This window comes from Mytilus galloprovincialis, chromosome 1, assembly GCF_965363235.1.
Source record: "Mytilus galloprovincialis chromosome 1, xbMytGall1.hap1.1, whole genome shotgun sequence".
Lineage (NCBI taxonomy): Eukaryota > Metazoa > Mollusca > Bivalvia > Mytilida > Mytilidae > Mytilus > Mytilus galloprovincialis.
This window is the reverse complement of record NC_134838.1, coordinates 94,407,222-94,427,052: the sequence shown is the minus strand read 5'-3', so window position 1 is coordinate 94,427,052 and position 19,831 is coordinate 94,407,222. Positions and strand designations below refer to the sequence as shown.

At 33.1% G+C, this 19,831-nt stretch overlaps 1 protein-coding gene across 2 annotated transcripts; it reads right to left on the bottom strand.

Moving 5' to 3' along the window:
* Positions 1-1,561: 1,561 nt before the first annotated feature.
* On the bottom strand, positions 1,562-18,911 carry LOC143045428 (protein SSUH2 homolog). Of its 2 annotated transcripts, none has more exons than XM_076217917.1 (13): positions 18,764-18,911; positions 10,032-10,366; positions 9,586-9,732; positions 8,459-8,531; positions 7,925-8,054; positions 7,657-7,717; positions 6,805-6,929; positions 6,233-6,295; positions 5,393-5,541; positions 4,762-4,854; positions 3,943-4,045; positions 2,773-2,871; positions 1,562-2,017 (listed from the first exon to the last, which is right to left on the bottom strand). In XM_076217917.1, the coding sequence occupies exons 1-13, from the start codon at positions 18,799-18,801 to the stop codon at positions 1,871-1,873; spliced, it is 1,563 nt and encodes a 520-aa protein (XP_076074032.1). In that variant the 5' UTR covers positions 18,802-18,911; the 3' UTR covers positions 1,562-1,870. The 2 variants fall into 2 exon arrangements, with proteins under 2 accessions (XP_076074032.1, XP_076074041.1); XM_076217926.1 differs by lacking the exon at positions 18,764-18,911 and adding an exon at positions 18,469-18,603.
* Between the last annotated feature and the right edge of the window lie 920 nt (positions 18,912-19,831).

Genomic DNA, 19,831 nt, shown 5'->3' with positions numbered 1-19,831 from the left:
AACAGCATAGACAGGGAAAAAAGTACCCTCTATTTATTTTCACTAAATGTCTTAAAATTTCTTTTCTCTACACTAGCGTTCAAGGAACGTGCTGTGTTAAATGTTAAGGTAACTTTGCACTTTTGAAATCATTCAACTTTCATAAGGAGAACAATGTAATGGTTGATTTAAGTAGTGGTAACAGAACAGGATGGACACGAACTTCATGTACGCTGATGAAATTTAGTTTGTAGATAAAATTTTACATATACTAGTAATAATAAAGAAGCTACGATTTTTCGCTAGAGTTATTATAAACGTTCTTAAAAAGTCCCTTTTGAAGATATCAAGGCGATCAGAAAATAAAAAAAAATCATTTGAAATGTGTTACTCTGACACTGTACGCACAGAAATTACGAATCATCAATCCTACAAGCTTTCATACGCCAGGGAATATCGTATCAATTGGGAGATATATACTCCGTATGCAGGCGCTGCTGGAATCTTGCTACATAGAAATGGAAAGTTCACAATTGGGAAGCTGAAATCTTTTGTCGTAAAATTTTGTTTTCAACCGACCCTCATTGTCAATTTCTTGATGTAAGTCGAGATATGAGGCAGACTTAACTGTACCTGTAGTATCCTTTATCTCTAGTTCGTTGGGATAGATTCGTTCAACATAGTCACCAATTTGTTTATTATTTAGTGAGAGAACAATACTTCATCATTAAGGAACTCACATTTTAAGTTTCAGCCAAGAATTTTGAAGACGTCCCAAAATTTCGCAAGCTGATCAAAAATATCGTCAAGGTTGAACCATATATCATTATATCGTCCAGATATATAAGAAGTGTTTTTAACTGTAAACACCTGAATATGAATTACATACAACGCTGAAAAGAAAAGGGAGCATTGCACAACTCAAATGGCATTTTAATGTACTCGAACAAGCCATATTTTAATCATAATCCTGGTACCTTTGATAACTATTGATATAAATTCCGATTCGCGACCGTCTCATTTTGCATGTGTATTTGCCAGTAACCCGACTGTAAATCACAAACTGAAAACATCGATGCATTTGCCTAGCAATCGTGACAGGAAACTATTTCAGGGCGATGCTATGCATCTTTGATTGTACATGGTTAATTTTTCTGTAACCAATGCACAAGTTCACAGTCCCATCTTACTTTCTGACTATAACAACCTCTGATACATAAGCAGACCATTTTAAAGTTACTTATCAAATAGCATAAAGTTTCGAGCTATAGAATTCTAGACTTTGAATTAATTTTTTATTTCGTTTTACCCCTTTTATTGGAAACAGTCAGGACCATAACTCCACAAAATCAACACTGACCTTCCCTTTGTGGTATGGAACCTTGTTATACAATTTCATATTGATTCATATACTTATACACCAGTTATTGTCTGGAAACTAAATTTCATCAGACAATGACAACATCGGTCATATAAAACTTGTTCATTGTCTTGAACATTCTTACTAATTCAAGTAATTGGATATCTTTGTGACAGTAAATAATAATACTCAATCATTCCAAAAACAATATACATTGAAAAATATTTTGTTCTGACAGTAACATTTATTATAAGCTGCATAGTTATTTTCACCTTAGCATATAAGACGATTCACTAGTTTACATTACAATTAATTTCCAGTTAAGTCTCAATATAGATGTCCTGTTTCTATGGCACATATGATTTCTATAAACAATTAGGTAAAAAATAGATACATTTGTGTATATAGCACAATATTCTTTTGCAACAAGTTTACACACAATGATAATAATATACATGTAAAGAATGAATAGAGTATTTCAAATTGATTTTGATACAAGATATATGTTTCTGATCAAGTGCACAAGAGTTTCTATAGTATAGAACATCCACAGCAGCATTTCTGGGGATAGTTTGGGGCATACACTTTCTTCTCAAACCCATACACTATAAAATCAGCATCTGCGTCTTTCCATTTGTACATACATACAGTTACTGGTACAATTCGAACTCTTTGCCTCTAGAAAAAATAGGCGAAAAGTAATTAAAGATCTCTTTTACTTAAATATGTTTATAGTTGAAACACTTTATTTCATATTTTTTAATAGAGAATGCATATTACATGAAAATAAGTGTGGTAGTCTGTGTTCTAAGTTTTTAGCTTTTAGCTTTTGCAAGAATATATTATTTGGCAGGATAAAACTGTCTCAGAAGTTTCCCTTTTTTCTACAGAGAATACGCTTAGAATTTATAATTCAGCAGAATTGACCATTTCTGTCGGCTGTCTAGTCATTTAAAATTCATGGGAGTAAAATGAACGTTAAAAAAAGTAAAAAATATAAATAAAACGGTTCTTTGAAAGTTTTATAGAATTGAGTTTACATAATTTGCTTGAACATATATATACAAATATATATACAAATATATTTATTGGAACAATCAAAACCAAAACCACTTGGAGCAGCCGAAACAAAAACGTCAGCAATTTTAATCAACAAATATCTTTAATTGCACACTATTCAATCTTTCATGGCAAGAGAATACCCACCAAACAATGCTCTTGAATACATTTATATTACTACTGATATAAATGGTGAACAGGAAAGACTAATATACGACTTACCTGAGAAGATAATTATTGATACAAAGTACCTATATCAAAGTTAACTGCTGTACTATAAAATTGAGAATGGAAATGGGTATTGTCTCGAAGATACAACAACTGGACAAAAGAGCAGAAATTAGCCAAAGGACACCAGAGTCTGTTTAACTTACCTGCATTAAAATAGCTTTACTTGGGAATTGGTGTTTTGCTACCAGTGATGCTGAGGCTTGATTTACTTCACTTTCTTGGAATTGTGTTATTGGATAAACCTAAAAAATAAGTATCACATAAATTTCTTTGTATACGAATACGTCATAAATGGCACTTCTTCACTAAACGGTGTTTGTTCATCTTTATGTTATATTGAGTCAATGTAGCATTCCTAGTTTAGATAAGAAATCTAATGTACTGGTAAGATATAATTCTTATTATTTGACAAAAGTGTTAAGTTTAAAAGTTCTGTATAATTAATCATACATAACTATTTCTTCTTGAAGCTGTAGTAAAATTAAATCTTTACCAAAAATAATCTAAGCAAGCAACAATCATTTCAAACACAATCTTACTAAAAATCAATCTCCTCAATTTCATGCAAAAATATGAACTGGTTGCAACATATAGCACTTAACGCATTTGACAAAATAAATATCCATTTAGTAGGTCTTGAAACAAAAACTGTCAGAAAAACATATTAATTATGGAAAAATGCTTTGATCAAGTGTGTTCCATCGAAAATTATGACCTTTTTCAAGCTGTTGAAATTGAAATACAAAAAATAGGACTGAATTATAAAGATGTAAAACTTGTTTTCTTATTAAGTTATCAATATGGATGAGAATTTTTCATTATATGTAAGCAGACGGTCATTCTAGTAAATAAAGGCAACAGTAGTATACCGCTGTTCAAAATTCATAAATCGATAGAGAAAAAACAAATCCGGGTTACAAACTAAAACGGAAGGAAACGTATCAAATATAAGAGAACTACGACACATTAGAGACACAACACCTAAACCTAACACACACAGAAACGAACAATAATGTAACAACGGCCATTTTCCTGACTTGGTACAGAGCATTTTATGAAAAAAATGGTGGGTTGAACCTGGTTTTGTGGCATGCCAAACCTCCCGCTTAAATGGCAGTGTTAATTATAACATTAAAATGACAACATTGCACGACAGGGTTACAATAAATAAACAGATAAATGGGAGAAAATATAGGACAGAGAAACAAACGAATAATAGCCATCAAAAGGTAACAGGTTAAAAAAAAAATGTATACGCCAGACGCGCGCTACGTCCACACAAAAAATCTTTTTAGTTATGCTTTGATATTTACCCTTGGCATTGATTCTTCGAATGCTACTTGTCCTTGTGCTTGCTTTATAAGATGGTCTGGCAATGCTGTTCTCTCCACAATATGATGGTCCTCCTCTGTATGCCTATTCATTGATAGCCAAATTTTACAATACAGATATTTAGAAAAATGTTAAAATGAAATGTTCCATTATAGAATGATTATTTTCTCTGTTGTCTGCAAAAACATGATTTAAACAAAAATAGTTGTCTACCAAAACACTGACATAGTTATTGTTATATACTTGAAAATGAAGGATTTGGTATACCAATTTATGACACAAAACTACAAAAAAGGACTTTAAAAAACCAAAGGACCTGACCTTTTAATGTAGTTCTGGAATGTATAGTAAAAGCGATTAGTAAGTTTACTTAAATTGAATTTTATCTGGATTAACGATTTGTTAGGTATGAAAATTAATATTGCTTCGTGTGACTTTAACATATAATTGCAGAGGTCTCTTCCTGATTCGTTTTTTTGCTTTTAATTCCAGATACTCTAGAATACAACTCTTCAAAAAATTAGAACATACTCACCTCTTCTCGTCCAATGAAAAATCATTTATTTTCCTTTCCATGCACTATGTATAGATTAGACAATACCTGGTCATGTTTTATGAAAGCTTAATAAGGTGTTGGCTTTAAATCTTCTTAAAACATGACCAAGTTTTGTCTAACCTTTACATATAACACAGTTAACCAATTACAAGAAAACTGTTGAACACTCATAAACGTTGGGAGTAAAATTCAAAGTATCCACCACTTTACAGCTTTTAAGGTTTTTCCAGTTGGTCAAACTTACCATTTGATTGTGAGACATATGTAACACTTCAACTGATGGTAACCTCTACACAGGGGACACACAACCATTCCTCTTGTATGGCATGTGCCACAGCTGGAAAATATACAATTGTCTTACATGAAACAAAACTGAACAAATACACAATTATTCACTTTCATAAACAGTTTCCTCGACAAAAACACCCCATACCATTGGTGGGTTATTGTCTTATTGTTTTATGTGACGCAAAAGAGAGCCGAACAAATACACAATGGTTTACTTTGATAAACAGTCTTGTTTACATAAACCCCACATCGCATTGGTGGGTAACTATCATATTTTCATTTACCTTTGACTAAAAGTATTCCTTTGTTTTTTCTTTAAAGCCAAACTAGCAATGTTAATATTTGGCACTCTTTATAATATCTTTTCTTCATTATGGCTTTTATGTTTTCTTAAAATGAGGAGCAATTAACTGTTGACAAAGAAAGTACTATATTTATAATCAGGTGTTTAGCTGACTTTGACAGAATTAAACAAACTCATGTACCATAGGACATAACAAACAAAACGCTAATATATTCTTCGTCTAGATTAAAATACACACCCACTCCTCGACTCCGTGTCTTTTATCCATACTTGACATACTTACTCCCGAAATCCACTCCCATGACACCAAGTACACCTGTTATCATCTGCAAACCCATGATGGTGGTGATGATGATCATGGTTGTGATGGTCGTGGTGATGATGATTATGACCCATTCTCATTCCGGAACCATTACATGTAAAGCATCTAGTCTAGAAGAAAAATAACATTGATATATAGCAGTAAAAGCTTTCAGTTCCTTTATTGTCTACACAAAAAAGAAAGCACTAGGATATTCTTGAATGAAACAGCAACCAAACGGTAAAAAGAACCACAAGACATTAAAAGAGCATCATTCAGTCAATCTCTACATCTATACGAGTCTATTAAAGTTGAAAATAAATTAAACAAACATTTTTATATATCTACAACATTAAGACACGATGACATAGGACAAACACTACGATGCTGCTGACTTGAGATGGAAAATGCAAAAAAAATCGTAATGCGAACGGACGGGCGGAAAAGATATAAACCAGTTTATCAATCTCTTAGAGCAAGGGTTTAAAACACGAGTGCTAACAAGAATTTATCTGGTATCTTTAGTCCCTCTTATACACAGCATTGACCAATTATCTATGAAGAAAAATGTTTCAGAAGAGAATTAAATCATAGTACGAATCCAATTTTGTCTTTCTCAAGTCTTTGTTCGTGTATGTTATTGAAAAAAATAGTTTCCATAAAAATATGTCCACTCCCACTGGTCAACAATTTTCGATCTGGCCATTATGACCGACTACAACTATGCTACACATTTTATGTCCGTAGAAACAATGGTTTCTATTGCAATCTGTATTTAACCAAGGACTAATCTAATTTTCAAGTTCATATATATATACTTACCCTTCCTCGACCTTGGCATTTGTGACATCGAATAAACCCTGATGCAAAACAATGATGACAAGGCTGCAAATTAAATTTATGATATTTAACTTATCATTGTCACAATATCCTTATATTTAACTTAAATGTGAAAATATTTCCTTATATTTAACATAGAAAATGTGAAAATATAGTTTCTCTTTCTTGTTTTACTTTGCTCCTGTCGTATTTCATTGGAGTGATCATCCGTTGTATGTTATCATTCAGTTGCAAATATTTGGTACAGCACACTCAATTTAATGAATTTACCAGAAAAACCCAAGACAACACATACTAAATTAGTGATAGCATCATTTGCATAAACACATATCTGAAATCTCTATTCAAAGTACAATTATTTATATTGTATACACTTTACGTACACACATTTACATATTCCCCAGAATTGGACACACTCGAAACAGTAAACTTAAAACTAGAAATTGGAGGGGAAAAAAGATGAATGGCAGAATATGAATAGAAGTTTCACAAAAGAGATGAAAAATAACGATCCGACATTATCAATTCACATATAAGTTGGTAAACAAAGTTACCTTTATCGATGCTGTATGTGGGACCTCTATTCTTCTTGCTTCGTTTTTGAAGAGTTGTGATGGTTTGGACTGTATATCCCATGGACCCGGCGCTGGCCCGTTATGAGGACCATCTATTGTTTGTCCTTTTTAATGAAAATAATAAACTGAATTTATTTCGAAATATATTTTGTAAACATACAATTAATTATAAAAGCTATATATTATTTATTCTTATAAAACTAGGACAATTAGGAAATTTCCGTTTTTTGTTGAATTTATTGCATGCATATAATCGTTATTCAAAACAGTAATAACAGGAAAATGACAAACATGTAACAAAGGAGACTAAGAACCCCGTTGGATTATCACTAGTTTATCGTTATATATTATGTCCATAACGTACAGTAATGTCCTCAGGCTAATGTAACTGCACTTTGATGACAACATGCACACATTTATTTTCATTTCCAACATTGTATTTTTTTATTTTCATACTAAAACGGGAATTAAAACGACCGGAATAGTTATAGTTACACATTTATTAAAAAAAACTGACAACATGCACACATTTATTTTCATTTCCAACATTGTATTTTTTTTTATTTTCTTACTAAAACGGGAATTAAAACGACCAGAATAGTTATAGTTACACCTTTATTGAAAAAAACTATTTCATCAATTAGAAGAAAAAAATGTTCGATAAGATTTTATGATAATGCTCTATTCATTGTACATAAATCATAACTGCTCAAAGACTAATTTTCAAGGAGGCATTTTCATGACCTCTAAATAATTAAAACATGCAGAATTCTATAAGTGCGCTTTTTCGGTTCTAATGCATTTTCAATAGAGCTAAACTGATTGCCTTACCAGTATAAGGTTCGTATGCCCATTCTGTCGATCTTGCTTCGGTGAAACTTTCCATAGTGTACTGCAAATCATTTATTCAATTTATTATTTGATGTAGATGAAATATTTTCGATAACAGACCATTACTACGATTTTATGAAGAATATTATTTTCATTGATATTTATCATGTAATATATAAATCATTCTGTATTTAGATTTGATTTGCTAATTTACAATGAGATTTTTCTTAAAAACTCTTACAAATAAAACTGAAATAAGATCGCTTACGTGAAATGCACTACTTGACTTTAAGTCGTTGAAATTTAAATCTTCCGCTGCTTTTTTTCCATAGCAACAGTTATCTGCTACAAATTCCAGCAAAGCATCCCTAGCTTCTTGTTCTGTTATTGTTGGTACACTTAAATTTTAATGTAAAACGATCATAAATCATAGTTTTATAGTAGGTCGAAAACAGTGATACAATCGCAATAGTTTAGCCTAATGACAATTGAAGAACAAATAACATACAACTGATAAGTATGTAGACATTAAATATAGCATGTACAACTTAACTAACTAGAAAAATCCCATACACTGTTGGATACAAAATGAAAACAACAAGTTGTTAATTTCATGCTTCCGAAGCGCTTTCTGGATTTGTCTTCACTAGGAACGCTCAAATCCGAATACTTTTTAGTATTTGAATGCCAATGATATTTCAGCATGAACAATTACAAGCATGGGGTTTCGATTTTCTCCAAAGACTTGTTTTATCAAATAAAAATATCAATTGTTTTTTTTTATACAACTTTTAATACTAACTTAGATATATTTTGTCTTTCTGGAGGTGGACCTTTCATTGCATCTTGATAAGTTGGTGGTGGAGGAAGAAATGCTGTAAAATAATAGGTAGTACATTGCAACCACGAGTTTAATGACAAGGGTTTTAAATAAAGTCCCTTTGTATAACGTTAACTTTGTTATATCATATAGCAACCCTGTTTTTCTTATGTTATACCCTAACTAAACTATCCAGAAGTTTATACACAGTCAAAGATGTGTTTGATCAAGTGCACAGTTTCTTATTGCAGCGTGCTGTAAATGCAGCGCAAACGGTTTAAAATGTATAACAATATTTTCCTCCAACCAGATTTTGTTTTTAATTAATAATTGTTGAATTTCAGGCGGATAATAATGATTAAGGAGTGAGTCGGCAGGATTTACAGAGAAAAGTTTTGATTTGCGAAAATAGGCTGCTAACTATAAGATCATAGTTTAGGGACTTTTCAAAAAACTTAAAGCATTGTCAAACAATGCTTTAAGTTTTAACGACTGTTAAAAATCACTTGCTTCAAAAGGGATCATCCGAAAATGTGAACTGTGAATATTGAAGTCTTCTGTTACCTATTCTAACATCGGACTCAGACTTCTTTAATCTGAGTTTTACTGGGCGTATTGCTGTGTGCTTGTTTTTTCTACATTGGCTAGTGGTATAGGAAAGGGTTGATATCTCACAAAACATGTTTAACCCCCGCATTTTTGCGCGTGTCCCAAGTTAGAAACATCTGTCCTTTTCATTTTTGTTTCATACATTTGTTTCGGAGTTTAGAATGACGCCCATTGCTTAACTAGTTAAACATTTATGTTTAGGAGCCAGCTGATACGCGCTTCTGGGTGTGGTATTTTCTTGCTGTGTTGAAGACCCATTGGTGGGCTTGTGCTGTGTTCTGCTCTTTGGTCGGGTTGTTGTCTCTTTAACACATTTCCCGTTTCCTTTCTGAATTGCATTGCTTTATGTCAAAGACCATACTGTCATGCAGATCCGTTTATTATTAAATCATTAATTCAGTTACGGTTTTCTTGATTGGTGAATGTCTTTTTAATCGTTTTATTCTTTCTCGTTTACACCATATGTGATACTTTAATGATATAACCGAAAACTAATTTACATTCAGTGAATCCAATATTTTGATATCCTGGAATAGCGTCCATCTTTTCCAGAGGTGGTGCTGTTGGTGCAGATTGTTGTTCTGTGGGAGCCTCATTTTCCGGAATTGCACCAGTATACTGGGGGACTGAAACCCCCTGAGGAGGTGCTAACCAAAACAATAACAAGAATTAGTTTTACAATGTATTAGAACAAATTGTATCCCTTGTTCATATAGGAATTAACAGTCATTTTGCATTTCCACTCTCAAATTTAATATATAGTTTTTAACATGGTAATTGACATTTTATTTTACAAATAATTGTCTTAAAAGTTAGAAACTTAGCTTTAAAACGAATTACGCAACTTATAAAAACTTCTTCCAAATATTATTATACGTCTCATTTTATAAAACGAATAACTAGGTAAAACAAATATAAAGCATAGAATCTATGATAAAGAGCCAACCTATATATCCGCTTTCTTGATTAGATGCAGTCGTAGTACCAGGGTATGCACCAGCTGGTTGTCCACCAGGATATCCGCCTGCAGGTTGGCCTCCCGAATATCCGCCTGCAGGTTGGCCTCCCGAATATCCACCTGCAGGTTGGCCACCCGGATATCCACCTGCAGGTTGGCCACTCGGATATCCACCTGCAGGTTGGCCACCCGAATATCCACCGGCTTGTTGACCGCCAGGATATCCTCCTGCTGGTGGTCCACCCTGGTAAGACCCTCCAGGCTGAGGACCTTGATATCCCCCAGAAGGTGGATAGGGAGTTGTTTGCCCGCCTTGATAGCCACTGAAAAAATAATACGAAGTTACAATAGTTAATGCTTCAAAAAATGAAACATGTACCAAAGAGATATACTAGTACTCAATTTTAAAACGATATAATCTGATTCTTAGGAGGATTAATGTGAAGGAAACCAGTTATGACCAGTTATGATATCCTCAGAATTCTCTTATACTGGAAAAACTTGACTACGTTTTAGCAATGTGAACTTTGCGGATGAAAGGTGCCCATTTCGCAATTAACATGCTGCATTTTCTTTTCACTATAAAGCATCACTAAACCAGATGCTCCGCAGGGCGCAGCTTTATACGACCGCAGAGGTTGAACCCTGAACGGTTGGGGCAAGTACGGACACAACATTCAAGCTGGATTCAGCTCTAAATTTGGATTGTGATTAAATAGTTGACACAGCATAGGTTTCGGACACAGAATGAATGTGGTCTAATGAACTTAAAATATTTGTTTTGCCTTTGAGCAATTCACTATGCTGTTGAATATTAATCCTCTCAAAAAAATGTTTGAAGAAATTTTCTTTTTATTTATGAAATCTGAAATGAGAAAAATTTAACCCCCCCCCCCCATTTTTGTTTCACATCCCCTTTCCCTTTTTCCAAAACTGATCTCAATTCAAATTTCTAATGGAGTTTGCAACAATAACTACTCATTTAAATACATCATAAAATATTAAAATGTAACAAAAGGTGCTTAATTGTTATCACTGAATGGTAAAGATTGTTTTAATTTATCAGTTGGTAGTAAAAGTGAATATACATTGTATATTGTATAAAACAATGATTTAAGTTGATTCAACTACTATTCTAGAGAAAGAAAGATAACTCCAATCAATTGAAAATTTCTTGCTATTGCACAATATTGTGCAATTAGATATTTCTTGCTATTGCGCAATATTGTGCAATTAGATATTTCTTGCTATTGCGCAATACTGTGCAATTGAAAATATTTGCTATTGCACAATACTGTGCAATTGAAGATTTCTTGCTATTGCACAATACTGTGCAATTGAAAATTTCTTGCTATTGCACAATACTGTGCAATTGAAGATTTCTTGCTATTGCTGAATACTGTGCAATTGAAAATTTCTTGCTATTGCACAATACTTAATATAATAATTTTGGATCCTGATTTGAACCAACTTGAAAACTGGGCCCATAATCAAAAATCTAAGTACATGTTTAGATTCAGTATATCAAAAAAGCCCAAGAATTCAATTTTTGTTAAAATCAAACTTAGTTTAATTTTGGACCCTTTGGACTTTAATGTAGACCAATTTGAAAACGGGACTAAAAATTAAGAATCTACATACACAGTTAGATTTGGCATATCAAAGATACCCCAATTATTCAATTTTTGATGAAATCAAACAAAGTTTAATTTTGGACCCCGATTTGGACCAACTTGAAAACTGGGCCAATAATAAAAAATCTAAGTACATTTTTAGATTCAGCATATCAAAGAAACCCAAGGATTCAATTTTTGTTAAAATCAAACTAAGTTTAATTTTGAACCCTTTGGACCTTAATGTAAACCAATTTGAAAACGGAACCAAAAATTAAGAATCTACATACACAGTTAGATTCGGCATATCAAAGAACCCCAATTATTCAATTTTTGATGAAATCAAACAAAGTTTAATTTTGGACCTTTGGGCCCCTTATTCATAAACTATTGGAACCAAAACTCCCAAAATCAAACCCAACCTTCCTTTAGTGGTCATAAGCCTTTCGTTTAAATTTCATAGATTTCTATTAACTTATACTAAAGTTATGGTGCGAAAACCAAGAATAATGCTTACTTGGGGCCCCTTTTTGGCCCCTAATTCCTAAACTGTTCAGACCTCAACTCCCAAAATCATTCCCAACCTTCCTTTTATGGTCATAAACCTTGTGTTTAAATTTCATTGATTTCTATTTACTTATACTAAAGTAATTGTGCAAAAACCAAGAATAATGCTTATTTGGGCCCTTTTTTTGGCCCCTAATTCCTAAACTGTTTGAACTAATAATCCCAAAATCAATCCCAACCTTCCTTTTGTGGTCATAAACCTTGTGTCAAAATTTCATAGATTTCTATTTAATTAAACTAAAGTTATAGTGCGAAAACCAAGAAAATGCTTATTTGGGCCCTTTTTGGCCCCTAATTCCTAAAATGTTGGGACCAAAACTCCCAAAATCAATCCCAACCTTCCTTTTGTGGTCATAAACCTTGTGTTAAAATTTCATATTTCAATTTTACTAAAGTTAGAGTGCGAAAACTAAAAGTATTCGGACGACGACGACGACGACGACGCTAACGTCATACCAATATACGACCAAAAAATTTTAATTTTTGCGGTCGTATAAAAAAGAGCTTGGAGTGTGGACATCAGTGGGCAGAAGTAATTTCACTCTCATATTCGATATCTATTTCGTGAAATATTTCCCGCTGTACATGCATAAGCAGAAAACAAGTTCAATATCATTATACTGTTACACAGTATAAATTATAAAAAAGAAGATGTGGTATGATTGCCAATGAGACAACTATCCACAAAAGACCAAAATGACACAGACATTAACAACTATAGGTCACCGTACGGCCTTCACCAATGAGCAAAGCCCATACCGCATAGTCAGCTATAAAAGGCCCCGATAAGACAATGTAAAACAATTCAAACGAGAAAACTAACGGCCTTATTTATGTAAAAAAATATGAACGAAAAAACAAATATGTAACACATAAACAAACGACAACCACTGAATTTACAGGCTCCTGACTTAAGACAGGCACATACATAAATAATGTGGCGGGGTTAAACATGTTAACGGGATCCAAACCCTCCCCCTAACCTGGGACAGTGGTATAACAGTACAACATAAGAACGAACTATAACCAGGTGCTCCGCAGGGCGCAGCTTTATACGACCCCAGTGGTTGAACCCTGAACAGTTGGGGCAAATTTGGTCTCAATATTCAAGTTTGATTCTGTCTGAATTTGGATTGTGATCAAATTTTTGACATAATATAGGTTTTTGAAACAAAATTAATGTGGTCATTTCCATTCTCAATTTTAAAGATCTAACAAATCTATTGCACAATACTGTGCAATTGAAGATTTCTTCTTGAAACTTTTCAAAATTCGAAATTTGAAAAATTTTGAAAAAAAAGGAAGCCCTTCAAAAAATGGTAAACAAAAAATCCCCCCCCCCCCACTTTTTGAAACCCCCTTGGAGCAATAACCCTTAAACTCAATCCCATGCTTTCCATTGTAGTACAATTTCAGAGAGATCCATACACTTAAACACAAGTTATTGTCATGATTGTTTGGGAACTAGAAACATGCTTCTTTTTGGCCCTTTTTTGGCCCCTAATTCCAACATATTTTGGGCAATTAATCCAAAACTGAATCCCAGCCTCCCCTTTGTTATATGGTACATTGTGGTACAATTTCAGAGAGATCCATACAATTACACATAAGTTATTGTCTTGAAACTAGAAAAATGCTTGTTTTGACCCCTTTCTGGCCCTTAATTCCTAAACTTTGACCCCATAACCCCTGAAATGAATCCAAACCTTCTACTTGTGGTTTTAAACATTGCAGTATGATTTCAGAGCAATTGAAATACTTCTACATAGGTTATTATCCTGAAACTAGAAAAATACTTGTTTTGGGCCCCTTTTGGGCCCGTAATTCCTAATCGGTTGGGACCATCATCCCCAAAATCAATCCCAACTTTCCTTTTGTGGTATTGAACCTTCAGAAAAAATTTCATGAAGATCTATTCACTTAAACTAAAGTTATTATCCGGAAACCAATGTGTCTTCGGACGACGACGCAGACGACGCAGACGACGACATCATACCATTATAACATCCCAAAATTGTTTTGGGGTCGTATAAAAATCAGTTGGAAAAGGCTTAACTCATCAGATAGACAAAAATACAAGTGGTAAAGCCATCAGATCATGGTTTTATACGAGTTGACAACTACGTCAAATATTTGCTTGCTCTCAAAAGTACTTTATATATCCGGTTGAGGGACAAAAAAATGTCAGCATAAAAATCTAACTCTTAACACTGTTGGGTTCAATTTTTAGACTTATATCGATACATGTATTTACTATGTATATCAGACATACTCAGATCCTGTTGGTATATATAATGTATGGTTACCATTCGCTTAGACTTAAGTGTATGATTTACTTATTTCTATTTCAGCACCTGTATATATACATTGTACAGGGACTTTCTAGAATGTACCTGATATTATGGTATATAAAACCAGGTGCTCCGCAGGGCGCAGCTTAAAACGACCGAAGAGGTCCAACCCTTAACAGTTGGGGCAAGTATGGACACAACATTCAAGCTTGATCCAGCTCTGAATTTGGATTGTGATTAAATAGTTGACACAACATAGGTGTCTGACACAGAATGAATGTAGTCTAAGAACTTAAACTTAAAAACTTAAAAATTTGATATTGGACATTTAGCTATTATGGTCCAATATCCAAAATCTAAATACATGGTTAGATTCAGAATATCAAAGAACCCCAAGAATTCAATTTTTGATGAAATCAAATAAAGTTCAATTTTGGACCCTTTATACCTCAATGTGGACCAATTTGATAACCGGGACCAAATATCAAAAATCGAAATACATGATATTTCAGCATATATCAAAAAACCCCAAGAATTCAATTTTTGTTGAAATCAAACAAAGTTTAATTTTGGACCCCGATTTGGACCAACTTGAAAACTGGGCCTATAATCAAAAATCGAAATACATGTTTAGATTCAGCATATCAAAGAACCCCAAGGATTCAATTTTAGTTGAAATCAAACAAAAGTTTAATTTGGACCCCGATTTGGACCAGCTTGAAAACTTGGCCTATAAGCAAAAATCTTAATACATGTTTAGATTCAGCATATCAAAGAACCTCAAGGATTCAATTTTTGTTGAAATCAAACAAAGTTTAATTTTGGACCCCGATTTGGACCAACTTGAAAACTGGGCCTTTAATAAGAAATCTAAGTACATCTTTAGATTCAGCATATCAAAGAACTTCAAGAATTCAATTTTTGTTGAAATAAAACAAAGTTTAAGACCCTTTGGACCTTAATGTAGACCAATTTGAAAACGGGACCAAAAATTAAGAATACATACACGGTTAGATTCGGCATATCAAAGAACCCCAATTATTCAATTTTTGATGAAATCAAAGAAAATTTAATTTTGGACCCTTTGGACCCCTAATTCCTAAACTGTTGGGACCAAAACTCCCAAAATCAACCCCAATCTTCCTTTCATGGTCATAAACCTTGTGTTTAAATGTCATATATTTCTATTTACTTATACTAAAGTTATTGTACGAAAACCAAGAAAAATGCTTCTTTGGGCCCCTTTTTGGCCCCTAATTCCTAAACTGTTGGGACCAAAACTCCCAAAATCAATCCCAACCTTCCTTTTGTGGTCATAAACCTTGTGTTTAAATTTCATAGATTTCTATTTACTTAAACTAAAGTTATAGTGCGAAAACCAATGTGTCTTCGGACGACGACAACGATGACGACGAAGACGCCAACGTCATACCAATATACGACCGCAAAATATGCGGTCGTATAAAAATATCGAGTTACTAACTTAGATTGCTGACAAATAAAACTACATTGTGTATAAAAACAAATAATAGATCATCTACACACGCTTAAAACTCGTGTCTTTCCCATTCTCTGGATTCGCCTTTTACGTGACAAGGTAAAACTACGACTCAGTGATTTTAAACATTTTAATATTTTAAAAATAACGGATGTGATCTTGTGGTCGAGAGCGCTGAAGCGATTGGTGCTGTACATTGTATCAAGGTGTGAGGTTGTATCCTGTTAAGGGACAAAACAATTGTCAGCATAAGATTTTTATAACTCTTACACTGTTGGATTCAAATCTCTATAATTAGATATTTATATAGAAAGAAGTTTGGTTGCACATGAAACTGGGATTCTCAAAGGTCTACTATTTGAAATCAAACCGATCGCATACGAAAGTTAAAAAACTTGGACTAGATTTTGGTAGATAGATATATATCAAATATTATAACAGAACACCATGAGGAAGAAATAGGATATACATGTATAAACAGACAAGAGATATAAATCGGGTCTTTTCTGAAATACAATAACGAAATGCCTCATATAAAAAATGGCATAGAAAAACCAAGTAGAATCAATAGTTTGATAAACAACAAGTAACATGTAAACGGTCTTTGCTTAATATACATTTTCCCGCAACCTTGCTGTAAACTAAGATTTGCATGTATACATTATTCCATAGTACCTTTTGAAACGAGATCTATCGATGTATTAATTTACATGGCAACTGTATGTTTTTGTTATTGTTCAGTTCAATTTGAAATTCAGAAATAAAATGAAATATGTTGTCTTTTTTTACTATAAAATACGAACACAACTGAATATGCTTTAAATAAATTGTATTTGCTATTTACTATCAACTCCAACTTGACTATCCACAGCGCTCAATTATATACACTACAATACCTATATCTGCACAAAAGTGCTACCTTAAAGATTGAATTTAATGTAATTGTAAAACAAGAGTGCACACGCTGAAATGTCTCGCCTTCTATACTAATCATTGATATTATGTTGATAGTCCTAAGTATAAAGCTAAGCTTTATTACAACTGTCACTAACCAAGATAACTAAACAAAGACCAATGAACCTTGAAAAAGAGGTCCAGGTCAGATGAACCATGCCAGGCAGACAGGTACAGCTAACAATGCTTCTATACAACATATATAGTTGACACATTACTTATAGTATAAGAAAAATAGACCAAAACACAAAAACTTAACACTGTGCAATGAACCGTGAAAATGAGGTCACGGTTAAATAAAACCTGCTCGACTGACATAAAGATTATAAAATATCTCCATACACCAAAAATAGTTGACCTATGGCATATAGCATTAGATAAAAAGACCAAAACTCAAAAACTTAACTTTGACCACTGAACCATGAAAATGAGGTCAAGGTCACATGACATCTGCCCGCTAGACATGTACACTTAACAATCATTCCATACAACAAATATAGTAGACCTATTGCATATGGTATGAGAAAAACAGACCAAAACACAAAAATTTAACTATAACCACTGAACCATGAAAATGAGGTCAAGGTCAGATGACACCTGCCAGTTGGACATGTACACCTTACAGTCCTTCCATACACCGAATATACTAGCCCTATTGCTTATAGTATCTGAGATATGGACTTGACCACCAAAACTTAACCTTGTTCACTGATCCATGAAATGAGGTCGAGGTCAAGTGAAAACTGTCTGACAGACACGAGGACCTTGCAAGGTACGCACATATCAAATATAGTTATCCTATTACTTATAATAAGAGAGAATTCAACATTACAAAAAATTTGAACTTTTTTTTTCAAGTGGTCACTGAACCATGAAAATGAGGTCAAGGACATTGGACATGTGACTGACGGAAACTTCGTAACATGAAGCATCAATATACAAAGTATGAAGCATCCAGGTCTTCCACCTTCTAAAATATAAAGCTTTTAAGAAGTGAGCTAACGCCGCCGCCGTAGCCGCCGCCGCCGCCGTAGCCGCCGCCGGATCACTATCCCTATGTCGAGCTTTCTGCAACAAAAGTTGCAGGCTCGACAAAAAGAAAGAAGATGTGGTATGATTGCCAATAAGACAACTCTCCACAAAAGACCAAAATGAAACAGAAATTAACGTACTGTTTCCATGTAAAATGGATTGGTGGAATTGATCCACATGTCTGTTCAGTTGTACACGAAACTGTCATTCTCAAAGGGCTACTATTTGAAATCAAACCTATCTCATTAGGTAGTTTAACTGCCAATACAAAGATCAACAAACAAGAACCAAATTAAATAGTATAATTAAAGGTAGATCTATTACATGTATTATAACAGGAACAATGAGGAAGAATGAAACATAATATATTTACAAACAAGAGATATAAATAAATCTTACACTATTTAATATATCGAATTTATATCAAATTTATATCAACTACATGGGAATTGAAAACAAAATAATCTTACCTGTTCATATTTTATTTCCTTTTCATTCGTTTATAACTGTGTGTATATATCTATCTATATATATATATAGCTTATTTCTTCTTCAGACTACCCACTTCCGGTCTATTGTGAAATAACAAGAATGATAAAAGTTCAAGAGAGCGCTACATATGAAATTGACGATTGACACACCTGTGTGATGACCTTTATATTTCTGAAGATGAAAATAGAAAGTGAAAGTAAGCTTAATACTCAACTTCCTAAAAAGTAAAAGTTATTATTATAAATTTTATAAATTCTTTTCAAATTACTTTACCTTTTGCCTGGACCCAACAATCGATCATTTTCCGACATCTTTAGATGTGAATGTACACTTAGATTATCAGGGTAAACAAACTTCCGCTTATTTAATAGCCGTTTAAATATAGATATTTCCACAACTCGTGTTAGAGTCACAGGTTCAATGTTCTAATTGATAATTTAACTAATAATCACAAATTATTCAGAGCCTTGATACTAATGTATCTTTTGATAAAAATATCACATCGTGCATACACATTGTAATTAGGGAAACCAATTGACAAACTGATTGAAAATACTAAAAAAGAGGAAGTTTATCATGATATATCATACAGGAAATATTGCAATTTTTCAATAGAAAGTTATCGAAATTTTTTGATTTATGCTATTAAAAATAAAAAATTTACTTTTGAAGTTTCGAGAATTTCAGAATTTAGATAATAAGCAAAAGTTATATGTCTTTGAATAGCGATTCAAAGGAAGATCAAAATTTTCAGACAATACAGACACCTAGTACAGGGAAAATATCAGCATTTATTGACTTTCATTTAAGATAACACGTAGGAAATATGCCATCCTTGATACAAGATACAACACACTATCAAGTTAAGAAAATGGCACATTTGAACTTCAACCTCATCCTGAAGTAAACATTGTCCCGCTTGATGATACATCTCTCAATACTCACATGGATCCAATATGAAAGTGGCATTGAAGCCTGTAAGGATTTTCCTTTTTGAGGTAACCTTCAGATGTTTTCATTAACATTTTATTTCTAGGCGTGTCGTCAAATCTGATTCGATTTGTGAAGGAAAAGGTTTTTTAAAATGTGGATATAGTGAGAAAAACTGATTTGAAGCATATTATTTTAAATTATTAACCATGTGCTGCCCCGGATTTAATTTTTGCTATGGTTAAATTTTTACCAACACCGTTTTTTGGTTATTAGTCATATGACACCGGATACGTTTGATGTTCACATTACGCTTTGTCACAAAACATAGAATTTAGGTGTTGGCCCCTCATGAAGTAAGTTTATACCTTTTTTATTGGTGATATTTGATTAATTAGTGTATTTTTATAA